At 37.6% G+C, this 21,916-nt stretch overlaps 1 protein-coding gene across 1 annotated transcript in view; it reads left to right on the forward strand.

Annotated features, from left to right (window-relative positions):
- ect2 (epithelial cell transforming 2) overlaps positions 1-20,414 on the forward strand; it is a 42,248-nt gene extending 21,834 nt beyond the window's left edge. Inside the window, exons 13-24 of the mRNA XM_088350208.1 lie at positions 871-990; positions 1,086-1,154; positions 2,093-2,203; positions 2,683-2,779; positions 4,136-4,217; positions 5,349-5,427; positions 7,904-8,023; positions 10,626-10,764; positions 11,209-11,363; positions 13,654-13,761; positions 15,301-15,420; positions 17,610-20,414. Of these exons, the coding sequence (XP_088206334.1) occupies positions 871-990; positions 1,086-1,154; positions 2,093-2,203; positions 2,683-2,779; positions 4,136-4,217; positions 5,349-5,427; positions 7,904-8,023; positions 10,626-10,764; positions 11,209-11,363; positions 13,654-13,761; positions 15,301-15,420; positions 17,610-17,690 (1,281 nt within the window). The 3' untranslated portion in view covers positions 17,691-20,414. The remainder of the gene's footprint in view (positions 1-870; positions 991-1,085; positions 1,155-2,092; positions 2,204-2,682; positions 2,780-4,135; positions 4,218-5,348; positions 5,428-7,903; positions 8,024-10,625; positions 10,765-11,208; positions 11,364-13,653; positions 13,762-15,300; positions 15,421-17,609) is intronic.
- The last annotated feature ends 1,502 nt before the right edge of the window (positions 20,415-21,916 follow it).

Consider the following 21,916-nt stretch of genomic DNA (forward strand, 5'->3'; position numbering starts at 1 on the left):
ATCACGAGAAACCCATAGATTACCTCCACTGGTGCATCCACAGAAGTATGGTATCCAAACAAAACATTTTCAAATAAGTATGAAAAGTGTTACTTTTAAAACATCTGATTTTTTTTCCCACGCAACGTTTTAGGAGAGTGTTTCTCAATTGCTGGGTTGTGAAAACACAAACAACTGAGAGTCATTTAACTCCTTAACAGTAGATAGCAATAATGCGAGTTGACACTTGCTCCCCACACCACAGTAAAGTTTGTTCACACATGTTGAGTATTTTAATTGGTTTATCGCAGTTATTGGGTACCAGAACACCCTGCAATACCTGACAATTAAACACCTGCCTCCTATTTTCACCTGCACTCTGCCAGCTCATGCTTGCAGAAGTAGTCGACTGGAGTTAAGGTATCGCAGCCGCACAGGTGCTGTTCATGACACAAATTTGCTCTCTGAGCACCAGCTCTCCACAATAGTCGATTGGGAATAACGGATCGCGTCCATGACTGTGCATTTTATTTTAGGCAGGCCAGAGCGGCACACCTCCCGACAAAAGTACGCTCTGCCAGTCTGCTCGCAGCAATACACGATCAGGGATAATGGATGTCGGTCATGCAAGTGCAGTTAACTTTTTGGTGGACAGAATAGATGACAGGCTCAACAAAAATGCCATTTTATGCTTTTTCTGGGCATTTAAATCATTTTGAATTTCATTTGTAATGCAACTAATTGAGCAATGAAGGGAATATTACTTTTAATTCGATAAGTTTATTCAATAAATTCGACAAGTGGAATTTCGTTCTTGATTTGGGTCACTACTTGTAATTGAGGTGGGATGGTGAGTCATCTAATAGTATGATTATGTTGTCTTATTTCCAGATTTTCAAGCTTCCACTTGAACAAGACGGTCAAGTGGGGGGGCCCATCCTTGCCCCGGAGGAAATCAAGACAATTTTCGGATGCATACCTGACATCTATGACGTTCACGCCAGAATAAAGGTTGTGTTTATTGACATACTAGACACATTTTTCTCTTTGCGCGTTTACATTTTTACTTGATTGCAATCATTGGCTTTCTTTTTTACTTCTTCCAGAATGACCTTGAAAGCCTCTTGAGAGAATGGTCAGAAGGAAACAGTGTTGGAGATATTATCCTTAAATACGTAAGAGAACCTGTCTTTGCTTTAAACTATGCAATCTTGTAAGTCTTTTGATTGACGGTATAGCAAAAAAAGGGGACAAATCAAATAGAAGCATGAAAAATTACAGAAACGTGCCAGTCTTAACAATTCCCCTCATACAATCAACATCCATTCGTTCCATTTGGATATTATGTGCCCTATTATCAAATTACTGTATTACAACACTCCAGATTTTTACAATAGCATCTAAATATCAGTGTAATACTCTTGTTACAAATAAGCAGAATAAATCTTGACCCACATTCTACAATACAATCTTCTTCTGGTACTCTTTTTCAAGTATTTCAAAGCTTGTTTTGACCAGTTTACCTGTCGAAACTGAACAAAACGGGAAAAATCATATTTCTATACTAAATTTTTACACCTACAGTACCTAGCAAAAGTATTACAACCACCGCGACCCCCATAACCTTTTGTCATATTGTCACATTTCACTCTTTAAACATAATTTAAAAAACTGAAAATATTTTCTAGGGATCAACATGGGAGACACAAACATGAATTGCAACCAAATTATTTGAGTATTTTTCTTATATTTGTAATTAAAAGTAGTTGGTGTAAAAATATTGCCCCCTTGTACTCTGCTCCAAACTGCCTTCAGAAGTTCCCTGATGACTTCTGAATAATCCAATATCCACCTATGACAAACAGAGTGGACTTATGTGCCATTAAGTCTCATTTTAACTGCACCTGCCCAGTGTGGGCTAAGAGGTCTGTGAAAAGAGACACTGGAGAACAGACAGCATTATGAAGACAAGCTCGGCGGGGTACACGTGCTGCATTGCCTGAAAAGGCGACTTAAACCATCGCATCGATCTTTCAACCCCTCTAGCCCCTCGCTGTTATATTTGTTAAAAACTACATTCCCAATCTAACTTTTTTCCTCCTCTCTCCCCAAGTCAGAAGAGCTTGTGAAAGCCTACCCTCCGTTTGTCAACTTTTTTGAAACAAGCAAGGAGACTATTATTCGCTGTGAGAAACAAAAGCCGCGCTTCCATGCATTTCTCAAGGTATGTCTTCAGAATTTTTTGGACGCCAAGATCCGAGTAACTTGTATGTAGAACAGTAAAATGTCAGTACTCGACAAACCTATTGTTTTGTTTCCTGGTTACAAGCGGATCCTGTCCTTTTTCCTAACGTTGCTGCTAGTGGCCACAGCTTATAAAAACTACATGTACACTTGGTCACAATCAACATTAATCTCGCTCTAAAGTAAATCATGCCGTTAAAATGGATTTGCATGAACGCATTAATAACACCGGCATTTTTGACACCACTCCTAAATATATGTTATGTGTGGTTTTGTGTGTGTGTATATACATGTATAAAATGTATTAATCTAATATATATAATTTTTTTATATATTTTATGGTTTTATTGATAAGATTTATCTTTTAAAGGGGATGTTCCATGCATTATGTGTCACCATTTGCACTGTGTCAAAAAATAAACACTATATACTGCTATTTTTTTTGTATTGTATTTTTAGATCAACCAGGCAAAGCCAGAATGTGGGCGACAGGCATTAGTAGAGCTCCTCATAAGACCTGTACAGAGACTTCCAAGTGTGGCTTTACTTCTAAACGGTAACTCACACCCACTGACAATTTAACTTTGTAGCTTAATTCTTGTTGTAGAATTGTCACATGTAAATTTGCATTACGTTGTTGTTGTGTCATGTAACAGCTTAGAAATAGTAAAGTGTCAAGGCACTTATGACAATATATTGTTGATGAGGTAAGGTTTATTTCAAAAATGTTTTTTCTTTGTAGCATAATATAAAAGCATTCGTGCAACTTTTTTCCAGAAAGTATACTTTGATAATTAGCCATCCTGTGCATTTAATAAAGAACAGCCTGGGATAAGAAAAGAAAGGTTAATCTTTGCAGGCTTGAGACCTCTAGATGTGTTTCAGTCTTGAGTTATCTTCTGGCACAAGACCTCGTCCGGTGGCTAATGCACATTATTCGTTAACTGTAAGAGGACGGTTTAGCGCTTGGAAGGAGAGAAGTCATTTACTCAGGAACCCTTGGTGCAACAGGAAATCATTGATCCGTGAGCAATTTGGATCAATGACTTTGATTAAGTACACAGATATAAGAAAAAAAAGGTGCACCTTCTAGGGAGCAAGTACAATTCTCATGCCGAGTGATCATCAAGCATGACCAACCTCTCGGATTATTTGAACCAGTAATTTCCAACCTAGGGTTTGTATAGGTGCTTGAAGTCCTTGAAAATGCTTGAATTTGAATGATGTGTTTTCAAGGTATGAAAAGTGCTTACTTTTGTATTTCTTCATCCCTTGTGATTAATTGTAGCCTGGCATTAGTTTGTACGGCATTGTCCTATGAAGCGTCATCGTCCCCTTAGGGTTGGCACATGATGACAGGTGCATGCTCCACCTTAACCGCGCACTATGAAATGTTTATTAGTGCAAGCATTAAGTATGCAAAGAACAAAGGTAATGTTTCCGCCAAAATCTTTTTGCAATTTACTCAAGATTTAAAAATCACATGTCTTGATAAATGCACAGGCAAGATAAAATTCACATATGAATCACAGACATATTTGTGGATTTGGAAAATACATGATTTACACCGGATTTCTTCTTTGAATGGAACGGGAAAAATTGGCTTTGAAAGTCCTTAAAAAGTGCTTGAATTTCAACAACCTCCCTGTCTCTGGGCGGGCGCCCTACCCCCAAGGCCACTTTTTGGAAGAAGTAGTGAGTTACTATAACTAATTACTTTGTTAGAGTAACATGCCCAACACCGATTACCACATATTCAAAAGATGTCGAAGCAGCTCTGCCATCAGCGCACAACATCCAGTTAGGCTGATAGCTAAGAGTGCATTTAATGAGAGAAACATTGGAATGACTGTAACATCAAATCATGTATTCAATATTCCCATTTCCATCAACCATTTTGAAATCTTTTTAGATATAAAGAAGCACACCTTGGATGAAAACCCTGACAAGCTGAAACTGGAGAAAGCAATTGAGTCCCTAAAAGAAGTTATGACGTGAGTTTTGATGTCTTCTCTCTGTTTTAGGTTGATCAATGAGCATAACCAATTCCTACATATCACAGGGTTTGCACAGGTGCTTGAAATCCTTGCAAATGCTTAAATTTTAATGTTGTATTTTCAAGGATTGAGAACTGCTTATATTTTGGGTGAAGTGCTGGTAAATGCTTGACATTGTTTCCATGTTTCTCAGCAGTTAACAAATTAATTCTTTCTTCCTGCCGCTTTCTCGCACGTTATCTTTCTTTCCCCCTATTTTGCTCTTTCCGTTTTTCTCTATATCTTTCTATTGCTCTTTTTCTCTTTTTTCTCTCTTCCTTTTCCTTTCTCTTTCTTTCAGTCTTTCTCCTTCTCTGTCAGTCTTGCTCTTTTTGTACACGTTTTTCTTTCTCCAAGTCTGTCTCTCTCCCCATCTTTCTCTCTCTCTTTATTTCTCTTTCTCATTCTCTCTACTTTACTACCTCCATTATATCTCATTGTCCTTCTCTTTTTTGTCTTTCTTTTTTGTCCTCTTGTTCTCTTTTGAGTGGACTCTCACACTTTCTCTCCTTCTCTCCCCCTCTTTCTCATCTCTTTCTCTTTTTTCTCTTTTTCATTCTCTCTGTCATCGCTCAGTCTTTCTCTTTCTCCTTTCATTTTTCCTCTTGCTCTGTTTTTCTCCCTTCTCTTCCCTCTCTCTATTTTTCTGTTTCTCTCTTTTTTTCTTCCTCCCTCTCTTTCTTTAGCTGTAATCTAATAGATCAGCCCCCGTGAGTTTTTTTCCCCTAGCATGTGTCCCTCAACCTAAAATGAGTTTGAAACCTCTGATCTACATCGAAATCAGAACTGGAGTTGAGGTCAAGTACATAATATATGCCCAGCACAAATAAATAAAACAATGATAATAAAAACGAGATAATTCTTAATCATTGTGATCATTTGTAAGCAAGCATTACACTTTGTTTTGGCTTGGTTTACCTTTTCAGAAATTATATGTAGCCACTCAATGCATACTATGGCTAATAGTGCCAGATTGTAACACTGACATCTTTTTTTGTTGTTGTCATTGCATTGCATATAATTCAATTATCGCAATTGTCATGTTAACAATCCATTTCATAATTGTAACCGCACCTTATTTCCCACCAGTCACATTAACGAGGACAAGAGGAGGACTGATGGCCAGAAGCAAATCTTTGATGTTGTTTATGAAGTTGACGGATGCCCTGTAAGTCTACTCATAACTATCAGTTTTATCTTCCATATTAATACTTAAAACTATGGTTTGGAATTGGTTAGTATTTCTGATAGTGATTACCCTCATGGATTCTTGGATTGACTGCAATTAATCGCATCTCCAAATTAAAAAAAAAACCTGTTCAATTCATGTATATTCATTCATTGACCAACTGCTTATCTAATGGGGGTCTCAGGATAGAAATTTAACTTCCTCTTAACTGTGAGCCAGAACAATCGCCTATAAGTTGTTTAAAGTAGATCTATTTTTAGTGCTTTCCTAAATAAATTCAACTTAAAGTATGTATTATTTGATGTGCTAACACTTTCAATGCTCTAAAAAGACCAGAGTTGAACACAATTTACTATGATTCTCAACTGAAATGTAACGAATTATTGTGTATAATCCGGGGTTCCCCAATGTTTTAAAAAGTCTTAAATCTGGTAACCGCAAAATTAAGGCATTGAAAAAGTCTTACATTTTGTCTACAAGTCATACATTTTTTTATTTTTCCCTGTCTTATCCTTGGTGTGATGGAGCTAATAACTGTAAAATTATTTTTCATTTTCTCCATCTTTTTAGATCTTTGATCGGTAAATGCGTATGTCTGTCAAAAAATTCCGATTTTCCACGTATCATGATGTTGGAGCTTTACGTACGATCAGTCTTTAACCACTGCTGTCGTTTGTGTAACTTTGGGATGGGAAGGTGTCGGATATACTCCTTGGGAATGAGTAAGAGGGATTACCCAGCTGAAACCAAAACCCACAGGACCCAGACCAGGGTGGTACGACAACGCTCAAAGAAATTGAAAGCACTTATTTGCATTGATAAAATGATGTGGTCTCAAAAGTGCGCCCTGGGAGTCAATTGCAGCCCCCCAGCATGATAGGTTAAGGCCCTTGCCTCTATATGAAATTTAAAGGGGGAATGTGTATTTTTTTCCCCAATAAATGCAGCTTTATTCTGTTTTGCCACCGAAAGCACAATGGAACGAGTTAAAATGTGCACACTCAAAGAAGAAAAGAATAATAAGCAAAGGAAAAAAGTAAAGAAAAAGGACAGAAAAGCAAAAATGAAGAGAAAAATGAGACAAAAAGGAAAAGAAAAATGACGAGAGAAAACAAGAGTGAAAATTGCAACAACAAAAAAAAATTGGTTTTGACTTTTTTTCTTTATTTCCCTTTTTCTCGTTTCCCTTACTTTTATTTGTATTCCAGTTTTCCTCTTTTGCGTATTTTTCTTATTACTTCTACCCTATTATTTATTCCTTTTATAAAAAATCGTTTTCCCTTCTTTATGTCTTTGAGAGAGGCTGAGTAAAATGTGAAGAAGTGGCCCATAAATCACGCAACGCAAAGAATCGGTAATCAAATTAGTTGCCAACACTTTTAAAAATGGATTTTAATCGATATTGAGGACTCGTTGTAGCCCTAAAATGAATGGATACAATTGGAAAACCTACTATATATGGTGGAAAACAACAGTGATGTCACTGTTGTTTTCCACCATATGTACAGTTGGAAACAGCTGTGGACATACAATATATAAAGATGTATACACATGTAAAATCTATCGCATATATGGATGGATACAACCGTGATATCCATTATATAATGATGGATAAAACTATGGACTTGCACTATATAATGATGGATACAACTGTGGACTTAGACTATATAAGAAAAGCTACAACTGTGATATCCACCATATGCAGGAAATTGATGGATACACTTGTGGACTTAAATTCTGCATATTTGCATACAGCTGTGTTTATGTATTTTAATTTATTTTTTTTCAAGTGTGGGCTTTCAGTCTAAGTGAGTCAGGTGCAAACACAGGAAAAAAGATATGTAAAACTGACAAATATTTGTTTCTACTGGATATTGGCATTTAGGAACTCCAGGTGCCTAAGCACAAAGGGACTGATTCTGGTTCTTCTGTCACTAATAGACAATAGACTCTGCTCTTGAGCCATCAATATAACTGAAATGAGACCAAACTTGGATAATTTTCCTAGTTTGACTTTTTTTTTGTCCTCTGTATTGCACTGTTTCTCCTCTTTTGACCCATTTCTCTGCTTACTTGTGGTTTGCCGCTGCCCCTTCATCTCTGCTCAGCACACAAATAAGCATAGCGACAGAGACGAAACCACACATACAGTATTAACCAATTAACCAAAAGGGAGTGAGAGGACAAAAAAAAGAGGCAAGCAAGCACACCATGGTGTTTGCGATCCTTTCTATAAATGAGAACTTTAGGTTATTTGGATTAACGCACTAATACAAAGTTGAAAATATGATTATATTTTTTAATATCTGTTTATGAGACCTGGTAACAGTGGTATGGGGAACCCTGATTAAGGGGTTTATGATTCATACAACTAAAATGTTTGATTTGTGAATAACTGATCTGTACTCTTGTTTATTTCCCATTTAACGAGTCAATTTCATGTACTATCACGCAGGCCAACTTGCTATCGTCCCATCGCAATCTGGTTTGCAAAGCGGAAACGATCGCTCTCGGAGACCAACCATGTGACCGGGGCGAACATGTCACACTCTTTCTCTTCAATGATTGTCTGGAGGTGATTTCTATTTTTCGATTTTTATTATTTAAACATCACACATATTATTAATTAATTAATAATATTAAAATCACTATCTTAATTGTAGTTCCATTAATGTTCCTTCCCAAATCCAGGATTGTCCCCAGTTCAATTCTGAATAATAGTGTGTTTTGGTTTCGTTTCTAAATGAAAGAAAATTGTTAAGTTGCTGGGAAATATCCGTGATAGATGTTCCCTCTCGAAATAACCAGGGTTGACAGATAGATGGATAGATAGATAAGATTGGGGTAGACTTGAGGCTTCCCTGTCAACGGTTAATCAAAATACCACTTAGAACAATGTTGAGGAAGTATAACCACTGAATGAACGGATACATTCAGATGTCAAGTGAATACAAGAATAAGTGAATAATTCAATAAAGTATGTGATGATCAAAATACTCATGTGACGATTAATATAATAAATGAATACAGCTGGAAAACGCATGCAGTTATGACTCCATATTCAGTGACACATAATCTAATATAACCTCAACGATGTGTGGAATTAGTGGATGTGGTGGTTTACGTGATAAAAGGCCTACAGTGTTTTCGAACAAGCTGCCTCCATATCCTAAGAGTTTCGTTTCGGAAGCATTGTGTGTTGTATTTTTTTTTTTTTTTTAGCATTTTCCCCTCTAGAGTGACTTACCTGATTGCTTATAATCCTGGCCAAAATTGTTCCAACCTAAGAGAGGAGAAAGTTCTTCTGGGAAAGCTGCTTTGTCAGCAAAATCAAAAATGCAGAGGCAGCTTTTTTAGGCAGTTTTCACATCCGGGGTAACCTCCCTGCCTGTAAAATATGCTGTTAATATTCGTTCTAACCTGGGAGAGTGCCAAAATCGAAATTGCAGAGTCGACTTTTTTGGAGCATTCTTGTCCTATATAGTTCAACTGGCTGCAAGACAATGTGTTGAAATTTATTGTTGTTCTTGCCTGAAAGAGGTGAATGTCTTTCTAAAAAAAACTGTTGAGTCAGCACAACCATTAATGCTGTGTCATGTTTTTATTTTGGCATTTTTATCTCTGGAGCGACCTTTGAAACATAGTGATTCTTGCCCGGGAGAGTAAAATTTCTTTACGGGAATGCTGCTGAGTCAGCAAAACTAAAAATGCCAAGTCGGCTTTTTTCCCACAGTTTTAACATCCTGGGTATCCTACCTGACTGCCTGTTAAAGATGGTTTTGATATTTAATGCGGTGAACCACGAAGACGCTCACTTGTAGGCTGAATGATACAGTATAGTACAATATGAAAAACGAAGAAAAAAAATTGTAGTTGACATTGTTTTACTATTCTGGCCCTACATTATTTATTCACAAACAATGGGCGAAAATAGATTTTCATGTTGAATCTGTTAACATGGTTTATTTTAACAGTTGAGTGAATGCAGTTTTAAACCTGAAGCAACCCACAATGTTATACAGATTTTACACTGTCCTCTAGTAACCAGGGAGAGCATATAGTTTGCATTTATTAAAAAAAACATTACTTTTGGTAGAAATGACTAACTTAGAAACTCGTGTAGCAAGTATTTGGATAATATTATAATAGTTATGATGTTATTATGAAACGTAATCACTTTATTGATGTGCTTTGTATCAGTCAGACTCAACTGCTGGAGGGCAGGGAATAAAGACACAGGACAAGTACGTTGTGCAAAGATGTATGATGGAAGATAAAACTGTACAAACCTCAAACCCCCAAGAAATACAACCATCAAATAAACTAACTTAATGTACACAAATCTTTGTCTACAACTTCAAAAAAGACCAGTTCTCCAGTTGTAGTTTATGAACAACAAAGCGCAGTGTCCTTTGCTTTAAGGTGTTTATGTCAGGAGTCTCAAACCCAATTGACTTGAGGGCCACCGGAACTACGGTCTGGGTGAGATTGGGCCAGAAAAGTTCTGATTAAAAAAAAAAAATATTGTTCTCAAATATCTTTAACAGAAAAAGCTACACAAAATAAGATCTAAAAATAAAAATATCAAGAATTATTGTGAAAATAAATCAATCAGTAAAAAATGATTCCCTCTTAATCAGTGCTGGATTTTTTCCTTTGAGAGTACTGGGAAAATCGAATAAAATTGCTTTGAATGTGCTGGACAAGTGCTTGAATTTGTCCATGAAAGTAAGTACAAATCCGCTCTTCTGGCTTTCCTCAGTCCGATTTAATTGATGTTTTTTTTCAATGTAACTAGCCGCTACAAAAGCGTTGTCTGTTTTTGGGGGATGGACTTGTGCCCCCACCCACCTTGGCTGTTTGTATAACACTATACACCAGCCCATCATAGTCGCACACACAGTCAGGCCCACCCAACACACAATTCCCTTCCTAACGTGTCCTTTTGATAGCATTTACTGTATGTTGTCTGCTCAGAACACAGTACACGATACCTTGATATCAATGACATTAAAGGCGGTTTCAAATCCGTAAAGCAGTAAACCAGTGATAAACAAAACGCGGGGTAGCAAGGGGTGTATCTGTATTTTAAAATGACCTCAATGAACATATGATACTTATACTGAGTGTTTTGATGCATGCATATATGAAATTGTTTGATGTTATACTTGATGCAGATTGCAAGAAAGCGCCACAAAGTTCTCACTACTTTAAAGAGTCCACTGGGACAAACAAGACCACCACCTCAACTGAAGCACATCACTTTGATGCCACTGTCACAAATTCGAAGAGTTCTGGATTTGTGGGACACCGAAGGTGGGTTGAATGCATTTACATGCTCTTGAAATAAACGTAATTAAGTGGGCGAAGTTAGTTATTGGTGTATGTATATTCATCTGTTTCATTGTGGGATCAAACTCCATATGTAATTTTTTAAAATGAACCCTTTTTTTAAGTTCAACATTATTTTCAACTACTCAATGCAGAACATGCAGCACAGATGAAATTATTTCCTCTTTCCTGTGTGCAAACATGGATAGCTAATTATTTGGCCTTGACATTTTTTTTACTGATCTTACCCACCTGAAAACATTAAGTCTGGATCTGGCCCCTAGCCAAACTGAGTTTGAAATGCTTGATATTTCTTATATATATTTGAGAGAGAGAGTATTTCTCCGTCCCGAATTTACTTTAGCACACAAGCTTAAAGTTTGCCAGTATTTTTGAATGATCCTGATTTCCAATCCATTTCTTTTCCAGATTGTGTGAATGCCTTCGCTTTAGTCGTTCACCCACCGACTGAACAAGCGAACATGCTGTTCAGTTTCCAGTTGGCTGGAGAGGAAACTGTGAAAGCTGACTGGCTTCACACGCTTTGTCGACATGTAGCCAACACCATCTGCCGTACTGATGTGGTAACACTACGCACACATTCACACCTGTGAAATTCAAAACAGGATTCATTAACTAGAATCATGTAAAAATGAATGAAAAAAATACCATAAATTTTGTGGCGGCACTAAGGAAAACAGTGAGCTGCTCTTTTCCACAATGCATGCACCCCAATACAAGACACTGCTGTAACCTGTGGTATTATTAAAGGAGAAATTAGTTAAGGGGTTTGCCAATATTATACGGTACATATACAGGTGTCAGAAAACTTGCTTTGAAACTGGTTTGAAAAAACTTGCACAGGGGCTGGGCTATACAAATAAAAATAGCTGATTGATGTATTTAATTATTTGACTATGACGATAAAAAGTCTTACATATGATAGCTCAAAAGTACATGAGAAAAATAGATAACAAAGCCAATCCATTTTTCTCATTTGCATTCATTCACTCATTCATACCTGCACATGTTGTTTCATTGTCTATTTGTTTATAAAGAGACAATTTAAGCCAATTTCTTTTGAAACACACAAAATATACAATTAGTTATATTATTTTACAAATACATTAATGGCAAAATAATATCTCATTTTCAGCACTAAAATTGATTAGTTGCATTGAAAAACTCAATGCAACAGGGCTACTTTAGAAGTGTTTCTTTGCATACTTTGGCGACATCCAGTGGACATCTTATAAACCGCAGGTCATCGTTTGACTAGAAGCGGTTCTTTTTTCTGTTTCTCTCAGCATCGACTCGCGGGCCGAATTAAATCTGTTGGTGGGCCTAATACAGCCCATAGGCTGTAGTATGTGACCCCTATTTAAAAGCAGGAGCAAAATGGGAAGTTTAACACTCGTTTGTTAAATATGACAACATACTCACGATTATTTAACTTTTTAACCCCCGACACAAGTCCTCAATTTATACATCCAGAAAAATATTTACAACATAGTGCTTACAGACTCCCCTAAGTTATAACAATAAAAGTTGTTAAAAAAACATTAGTCCATTGTCCAGTCTCGCTGCTCTTATCACACTACTCCCCTACACCTACTCGCCATATAGGGCCACCTATACACACCCATTCGCCATGTACAGGAAGCAACACTAGGAAGTGGGGCTCCTTCGATATGTGGACAAAGATCTGATCAAAGCCACTCCTGCCATCTAATTGTGATTGATCGTACTGAAATCATTCCTAGGGCTTGTTGCTTTCTGATGAGCAGTGCCTAAACATTTATAATAGTTTTTTTTTTTTAAATCAAACAAGAAAAATATATTTTTTACGTTTTGGCACTCGGGACAATGCTTCTGATTTATAGGTTATGGCATTTTGCAAGATATGGCAGTATTTTGTTGTTTTTTTATCTTTGGTATGTGATGTCCACATCACAACCGGAGATCGGCCAAGCCTTTACATTATACTCCTGCACCACTTCTATCTTTTCTAGCTTTTCCTCCATATTTTTAATGGCCGATTACTGCTTTGGCTAATGTTAACATACGATCATTTCAGAGCTAACTTACAGTTAAACAGTAATTTTAAGCACTTATGACATGTTTGAGATTCAATCAATTCAACCTCAAAGTTGCCAGTTACTTTCGGGAGTATGTGAGTGTGACTTATTTTACTAGACTGGTGGGTTTCCAACGTGGTTTCCAGGGAACCTAGTAGCATCTAAGAACACCTCAGTAGCTCGCAGACAGATCCTGAAATTAGCTTACCACTGATTGGTCACAATGGTTTTCGCAAGATATCTCCTTTAAATTGGGGCACGGACAAAATGTTGGTTTTATCGGACATCTATGATTTCATATTGTATTTTCCAGACTCTAAGTCTCTGGAGTTTAAGTCGCACCAGCCTAAAAATGAATGATTAAGAATAGAAAAACATTTATGAGTTGCATTGAGTATAAGTCGCATTTTGGGGGGGGCATTCATTTGATAAAAACCAACACCTAAAAGTTTCTTGTCATCATGACAGGCAATTTGAAATAAAATAAAGAACGCAACATATTTATGTTACATGTACATGCATATCTTATACACCCTTGAATACGTCATTAACGACGTAACATAATAAGTTATTCGGATAACTAGCATAGAACATGCTTACCAAACTATCATTTTCACTCCAAATCCCTAAATCCAATAATAACTTCATCCTATGTGTCACTCTTACCAGTAACTCCTCCAACTGGGCACGATAAGCCACTTCCTTTTTCCTGCGACTTATAGTCCTGAAAATTCTGTACTTCTTACATGTAAATTATTTGTTAGAGTTGCAATTTATACTTCAATCTCATCAACAGAGTGACCTGATTCACTGTACAGACCCAGACACACTTCGAGTCAGTACCAAAGATATGGATAGCACCCTCAGCAAAGCCTCAAGAGCCATCAAGAAAACCTCCAAAAAGGTAAAAGAAATGTACACTACGCTCTAAAAATATGTTTGACCCAACCTTCTAAAATTGCTTTTTTTGCTTGCGCAGATTTACAACAACTAAAGCGAATAGATTAACTCAACTGACTTAAGTCACTTTTAGTACTTAATTTGGAATACGTGATTTGTTAACAATCAATAACATTGCTTCCTTTTGTTTTTAGTTTGCATGATGAAAATTATATATCCATCCATTATCTGCACCGCTTATCCTCAGTAGGGTCGTAGGGGTGCTGGAGCCCATCCCAGCTATCTTCGGGCAGTGGGTAGGGGACACCCTGAACTGGTTGCCAGCCATTCGCAGGGCACACAGAGACAGACAACTCACTTGCTCATTCACACCTAGGGACAATTTGGACCGGCCGATTAACCTGACATGCATGGAATGTGGGAGAAAACCGGAGTGCCCGGAGGAAACCCACGCAAGCACGGGGAGAACATGCAAACTCCACACAGAAGGTTGGATCTCATGACCTCAGAACTGTGTAGAACACGCGCTAGCCGCCGTGCTGCAAAAATTATATATAATATATACATTTTGATGGCTTCAAAGAGAGTGCATTTCCTGAGAGTTGCAGAAGAAGCCAAACCCTAAATTTCACTTTAAATTTGCTGTGTGTAAAAAAGTTGATTGTTTTATTTAGGCTTTATTTGATGTTGCAGTGAAAAAAAAATATTTTACTTTATATTTCGTATACTGTATTTGTGTCGTGTGTCTTTTAGGGATTCTGCTTGAATTTAAAGTTGCTTCGTACAAACGACTTCAAAGTTTAAGTTGGCTAAAAATTCCCTGTAGATTGAAACAATAATATAAGATAGTAGCATTGTACATATATTTTTAAAATAAATTAATTTAATGCATAATGTTTGATTATTATTTTTTATATGCCATTAAAAAGCTAATAAATCTGAAGAGCTGTTTGTTTCGGTGAGGTAAGCCAAAAGAGCTAGTTCTGTAAATAGAGCTGGAACTCGCACCACAAAGTTGCACGATACAAAAACCTCCTGTAAAGTGTAAACTATTGAACAACCAGCATCCTGTCGTAGCAGCAATCACAAAAGCAGGGGCACTAATATTTAATACTGTCATTTACCAAATCTCCAATATTTGTATTACATTAAATTAAGTTGAAAACTCCTATAGGTGATTTTGTCTGTTTACGTGCCGATACGATACCTTAAAATAATACGGCATTGCATCGGAACAACACTAGTTATTTTAGTCTAATTAGATGATGAGCAGATTTATTTTTGCATTTAACTCCTGTCTTTTGTTTTGTGGGTGCGGGTCTTTTGCTGTGTCATTGCGTTTTGTAACTAGTGTATCTATTATTCAATAGTTTACTAGGGCTCACACTTTCATCATAGAACTAGCCTCTTGATTTTCCTCTGAAAATGCAACTGATCAATGTGTTTGCATTTAAAATGTACAAGATTTTCTTTACCGTCCACCCACTAGGGTATCACAAAATTCTATGGGAAACACTGTAACTGATTGTATTTTTGTGTCTAGGTAACGCGGGTATTTTCTTTTACAAAGACTTCAAAGCGCGTACAGAAGGGGTTTATGTCCAACATCGAAGATGATCAAAAACAACTAAGCTCTAAAAGCCACAGAAGCTCATCATTGACTGTAAGTCTTTTTCTTTGTGCTTGTGTTAAGTGTATTGTACTCTCAATTATATATTAAGTGACTGAGAGTTGCCAAAGTTATTTTGATGCCTTTAGTGCTTACTGTAACTAGAAATAAAAACTCTGAAGACTGCCTATCCACCATTGAACTATCAACTGTATTCTGTTGATGTTATTCTGCTGGATGCAAAACACATTTTGATTGGTCCTCAATGGTTTCTACTCCTATAAGCGACAGCCCTATATTAACTCATTCAATGTAAGACATTTTTCTCAAATTGGGAGAGACAGACACTTTTTTTTTTTTGACTTATTTTGAAGGCCTACAGAATTTATTTCTGGAGATAATTGATTGATTGACAATTTTGATATTTTTCCACTGGTTATTATATACACGCTACAATAAATTGAAAATCAACAGCTTTAATAAACAATTGACATAACAGAAGGGAAAAAAACAAAGGCAGGAAAAAGCCGGTGCTTATCTCAGTCCTGTCCCCTAGACCACAAAAACACATTTTTTTAGTCATGTAATCAGATTTTTATAACGAGGTATTTTGAGTAACAGGACTCACATCTCATCATCACACATCATCTCCATCAGTATAATCATGTTTAGCATAATATGTAGATTTTATGTACGCTTTGACATTAAATCTAGGTTTAAAAAACACTTCTATTCTATAGAATACGGATAACCTATATTTTAGGTTTACAATATCTGTGTATTATTTATTGTTGCAACATCCATTGCAGCCTGGTCATCCTGGAAGGAAGGATTACCTCATGTGCGGTCCCTTCTCAAAGTTTCTTCATTTTCCTCATGTTGAGGTTTTTGAGTTTTTCGTTACCCTCGTGTAGGTTTTAGGTAATAGTCTGGTTTGCAATAATCTTTGGACTGTGCAGCCCTTTAAGAATCTTTGTGATTAAGGGCGTCACAAATAAACATGACTTTTACATTCGGGGCCCGAATGTAAAACGCTCTCGAACCTGCGGATCTCTTCTTGGCTCTTGGGATCACTAGTAGACCAGCATTTTCAGAGCAAAGGCTCCGGACCGGAACATAGGGGGAAATTTAATCTGCAAGATATGAGGGAGCAAGTCCATGCATGATTTTGCAATGTAGGTTAGCTAAAGTCGGGGTAGTGTGATCAAACTTTCTTGTCTTAGTTAAAAGCCTCGCTGCAGCATTTTGTACCAGCTGAAGGCTCTTGATTTTGGACTTCGGGAGACCGGAGAGTAGTGCATTACAGTAATCGAGACGGGAGGTAACAAACGCAGGAATTCTAATCCCCACGTCAGACTGGGACAGCATAGGGCGAATTTTAGCAATGTTGCAAAGATTGAAAAAATATGTTCTAGTAATATTCTTAACTTGTGTTTGGAAGGACAGAGCGGGGTCAGATGTGACACCTAGATTTTTGAATGAGTCATTCTGGCTGATATTACATTTGTCAATATTCAGAGCAGTTTTTGAGAACAAGTCACAGCATTTTGATCAACCAATAGATGACATTTTGGTATTTTCAGGGTTGAAGCGCAAGAAGTTGAGTAACATCCATCGTTTTATCTCAGTGAGGCAGTTCGCCAAATTTCCAGTTTAGTTGGGCAGATTCCTCCATCCGAAGATTTAGTTGAGTGTCATCTGCGTAGCAATGAAAACTGATATTATACTTATGAATAATATCACCTAATGGAAGCATGTAAATGCTGAAAAAGGGGGCCAACTACTGAACACCGCGGAACACCACATGTAACACTAAAGGGCTCACATGTCATTTCACCCTATTTAATACAATACATCCTATCTGAGAAGTAGGATCTGAACCATAAGAGGACGGTTCCTGAGAGACCAACCCAGCCAGTTTATTAAGATATTATGGCCCACCCTGTTCAAGGCAGCACTAAGGTCCAGCAGCAGCAACAGTGATAAAGTCCTTTGCCAGTAGAAGATCATTGCTTACGTTAACCAGGGCTGTCTCAGTATATTGATTGGCCCTGAATCCTGATTGCGAATAGAATAGAATCAAAAAGATAATTCTCAGATACAAATACATTCAGCTGCTGTGCCACGATTTTTTCAAGTACCTGTGTGTCTTTGAAAGAATAATGCCTGTTATAACTTTGCTAAATTGAATATTTTATTGTCTTGTTAAGTTATCGTACTTATTACTGCCGTTTTTCTTCCAGAGCCTGGAAGTCCCTTGCCAGCAACAACGGTGGTTGACACTGGATTCAGCAGGACGCAGTAACCAAAGAACACACTTCTGAAGCTTCGATTGCTGATTATTAATGTACGTGTATCGGTATATATGTATATATATTTCTACAGTTAAAAAAAAGTACTGCACACTGCTTGCCTTTACAAGATTTTATCCAGAACAAATATTGTGTGCCGCCTCCAACATCATCACATTGGCTCAGGAATAACCTGCCCACTCTCAGATGTGACTGAATAGTTTTCAGTAACATTATTATATTTTTAAAGCCAAGTTTTTTTTTTAGATGCAATTTAAACCGTGAAAATGTGATAGAAGTGTACAAAAATGTCTGGCAATAAATAACAATATAGAGGAAACATATTCTTATTGATATTGATTTAACATGGGTTATATGCAACAAGACTTCTTTCAAGATCTATTATCTCCTATTGGTGACACTTTAATGCAGAGGTGGACAACCCTGGCCTCGAGGTCCACATGTACTGCATGTTTTTGAAGGTTTATCCTCTTTGACTCAGGTGATTCCTATCTCCAGGACTACTACAAATATCTATTAAGATGTTAAATATTTCTGCTATATCTCTGAAACCATGAACACCTTAATACAAAGGTGGGCAACCTGGTCCTTGAGGACCGCATTTCCGGCATGTTTTATAGAGATTTCTCTTCTGAAACTCAGGTGATAAAAATGATCTCTTGGTTCATGTTCCTGGTGACTGGCATCACCTGAGTTGAAGAGAAACCTCCAAAAAATATGCAGGACATGCGGTTCTCAAGGATCCGGTTGGCCACCTCTGCCTCAATATTTACAAAAAACTTACAATGTTCGAGGCTTGAATCATTCCTGAGGGTTCTGTGAGACATTGGGTTCATCCAAAAGGTTTCTCACTGAAAAAATGTTGGTTCCTGAAGCCCCGTCTCAAATTGGAGGGGACCTTTTCAGTGCCAATGAACGTAAGAGTTGTTTCTTATGGCTGTCTTACGCTCATCAATAATTAGCTTTAGATTACGCTTAGTCTGACCAACATACATTAAGATACATGGGCATATTAGCATATAATTCACATGAGTTGTTAAACAACAGATTGTTTGTTGTTTTATTTCTGTCTGTTATGTAGATGATTAAATATTTTTGCATTTTATCCACAACAGTAATTCCCAAATACCCCTTCTCAGACTGTTCTCCCTTTGTTTAAATCGTGCCACAATTTCCTTTACCTCATAATACTGGTCATTATTGAAACTTTTCATTCAATCTAATGAATTGTTCATAAGGAATCAATTTAATGTTCTGGATGGAAGTTACTAACATTTGAGGTTGTGATTCTGTCCGTGTCTTTGTTATGTAGAGGTGTCGTTCACATTCACAGTGATCAATAGGGCTAAAACAGAGGTGGGCAACTTGATCCGTGAGGGCCACATGTCCTTCCACATGTCCTGCCTGTATTTGAAGGTTTCTCTTTTTCAACTCAGGATAAACAGAATATCAGCTTGTAATCAAGCTGATAAGACCCTCTGAATGATCCTGCTGGAATCTCCTAAGTTAAAGAAGAGAAACCTTCCAAAACGGGCAATCCTTGAAGCCCAGGTTGTCCACTAGCACCTGAGTTTACTGAATCACCTGTGTTGAAGTAGAGAAACCTTCAAAAACAGGCAATCCTCGAGGCCCAGGTTGTCCACTAGCACCTGAGCTTACTGAATCACCTGAGTTAAAGAAGATAAACCTTCAAAAACAGGCATTCGTCGAGGCCCAGGTTGTCCACTAGCACTTGAGTTTACCAAATCACCTGAGTTAAAGAGAAACCTTCAAAAAACATGCGGCCCTCAAGGACCTGGTTGCCCACTAACACCTGCGTTCACTGAATCAACTGAGTTGAAGAAAAGAAACTCAATAAAATGCGACCCTCAAGGACCAGGATGCCCACCAACTTGGGTGATACAAATTATCCTTGTAACAACCTGTCAGGATATGTTTAACAATCCTTGGGATTGCAATAACCTGAGTTTGAGAAGAGAAACCTTTAAAAACACAAAGGACATGCAGCCCTGGAGGACTTGGTTGCTCAGCACTGACTTAGAGGTTCAGTCAGTGAGTTTTTATCTGCAACAATTGGCCTCAATTGGATGCACTCACCTTTTGTGTGATTTTGGATCAGAATAGAAAAGGTGTTGTATGTCACGGTTTATATTGCATCTAAAAAACTTTTAAAACATGATCATTTGACTGAATACTTTTTGATCACACCTGAGAGTGGTCAGGTGTTTCCTGAGCGAACCTTTTGGAATGTGTCGTTTATTCTGAATAAAATCTAGTAAACCCCGCACTCTCATGTTAGTTAGGTTGTCATCACCCGGAAACAGTGGATTATGTGTATTTGACCTTATTTATTGTTGTCATTGCTTTTTCTGTAACTTAATGATTGGGTCTATATTAGTTTTATGGACGCTGACCTAAACTACTGCGCAATACGACAAATGCGGTAAAACAAGAGTACAATATTTTGAGTTCTTTCTCATTCAAGCACTCTGACCGTATGAAGGATAGCTGTTTTTGCTACTTTACGTGTTACATATTAATATATTCAATTTGTCCAGTAACCATTTAATGACTTATAGCAATCTAACATGTTTTGAGAACTATCAACTCCCATTACACAGTTCTTTTATCAGTAATATGTACATTTTTGACAAATTCCATGGCTGCCATTGCTGTTAATCATTTGTTTCTGAATCTAAAGTGATGATCATTCAATAAACCATGTTTTTAAACAAAGGAATCAAATGTTTCTACAAATCAATTTTCGATTAATTCAGAGAACTGGGGTAACGATGGAAAGGGAAGATATCGCACAAGAGCAGATATTAAGTTCTGCACATGTTGAAACAAATATTTTCCCATTTTTCCTCATAAAACAGCTCAAGTTCTTTAACGGGATACCCAAATTCTAAAACATACAAAATGTGAAAAAATAGTACATGTTTTTGGCTATATAATATATATATATATATATATATATATATATATATATATATATATATATATATATATATATTCCGAGATAATGCATTTTGAAGACACCGTGTCTCGCCTTGGACTTCTGAGTTGTGACGTCATGTGAAGAACACCAGCATTACATGTCAATTAGTCAAAAGTGTTTTAAGCTAAATTTCGGTAGTTTTTGTGGAAAATACTTGGGCGTTGTGGCAAAAGCAGCACACAAAGAGCCAACAGCGGCAAAACCAGCTGGGAAACGGTTGGCTAGCCGGCTGCTAAAAAGCGCTACCCGGGACCGATTGGCGGAAAAACGGGAGGCTGGCCGAACAAAAGCACGCAGTAGGCAGCCAGGATAACCGGGATCCAACAACAAAAAAACAATCACGGCAACAAACAAACCCAACCGGGGAAAAAAACACTAGCATGACAGGCTAGCCCAGTGCCATTAGGGCTAACCAGGAAGCCTTCGAGAGCCTGCACGCTAACGGGGGAGCTATCCTGACAATATGGTATTAATTGCAAGACACATGACAAAATACACAAAATGAAAGGTCACAATCGCATAAATAAAAGGAGGCAAAGGCGAAATGGTCATACTCCTCCATACGGTGCGCAAAGTTCCAATTACTCCAAGCAAAAAAGAGTGCTAAGTACTCGCTGATTACGACAATCGGCATCTGTTTTTTAACAGGACCCCCATTGTTTTGATTTCTTATTGTCCTCTGGTGATGCCACAGCTTTAGTCAAGTCAAGTCATTTTTATTTGTATAGCCCTTAATCACAAAGAGTCTCAAAGGGCTGCACAGACCACAGATTATTGCAAACCACAGACTATTCCGACACCATCCCCTGATCTGGAACCAACATGAGGGCAAGGAAAAACTCAAAAACCTCAACATGAGGAAAATGAAGAATCCTTGAGAAGGGACTGCACATGTGGTATCCCCCTTTCAGGATTACCAGGCAAAGGATGTTGCAATTACAAATAATACAGAGATATTGTCCACAAAAAGTATAGGTTATTCATATGCTTTAGAGAAGAAGTGTGTTTTAAGTTTAGATTTAAACATTTCCACCCGGCCCTCTACGCTCCCGACCCCTCTAGCCCCTCCTACAGGTGACCAAAAGCACAAGATCCAGGATACAAGCAGCTGAGATGAGTTTCCTCCGCAGAGTGGCTGGGTTCTCCCTAAGAGATCAGGGGAGAAGCTCGGTCATCCAGGATAGGTTGAATGTAGATCCGCTGCTCCTCCGCATTGAGAGGAGCCACTTGAGGTGGC

The sequence above is a fragment of the Urocampus carinirostris genome, chromosome 12, assembly GCF_059441175.1.
Source record: "Urocampus carinirostris isolate Australia breed hairy pipefish chromosome 12, RoL_Ucar_1.0, whole genome shotgun sequence".
Classification (NCBI taxonomy): domain Eukaryota; kingdom Metazoa; phylum Chordata; class Actinopteri; order Syngnathiformes; family Syngnathidae; genus Urocampus; species Urocampus carinirostris.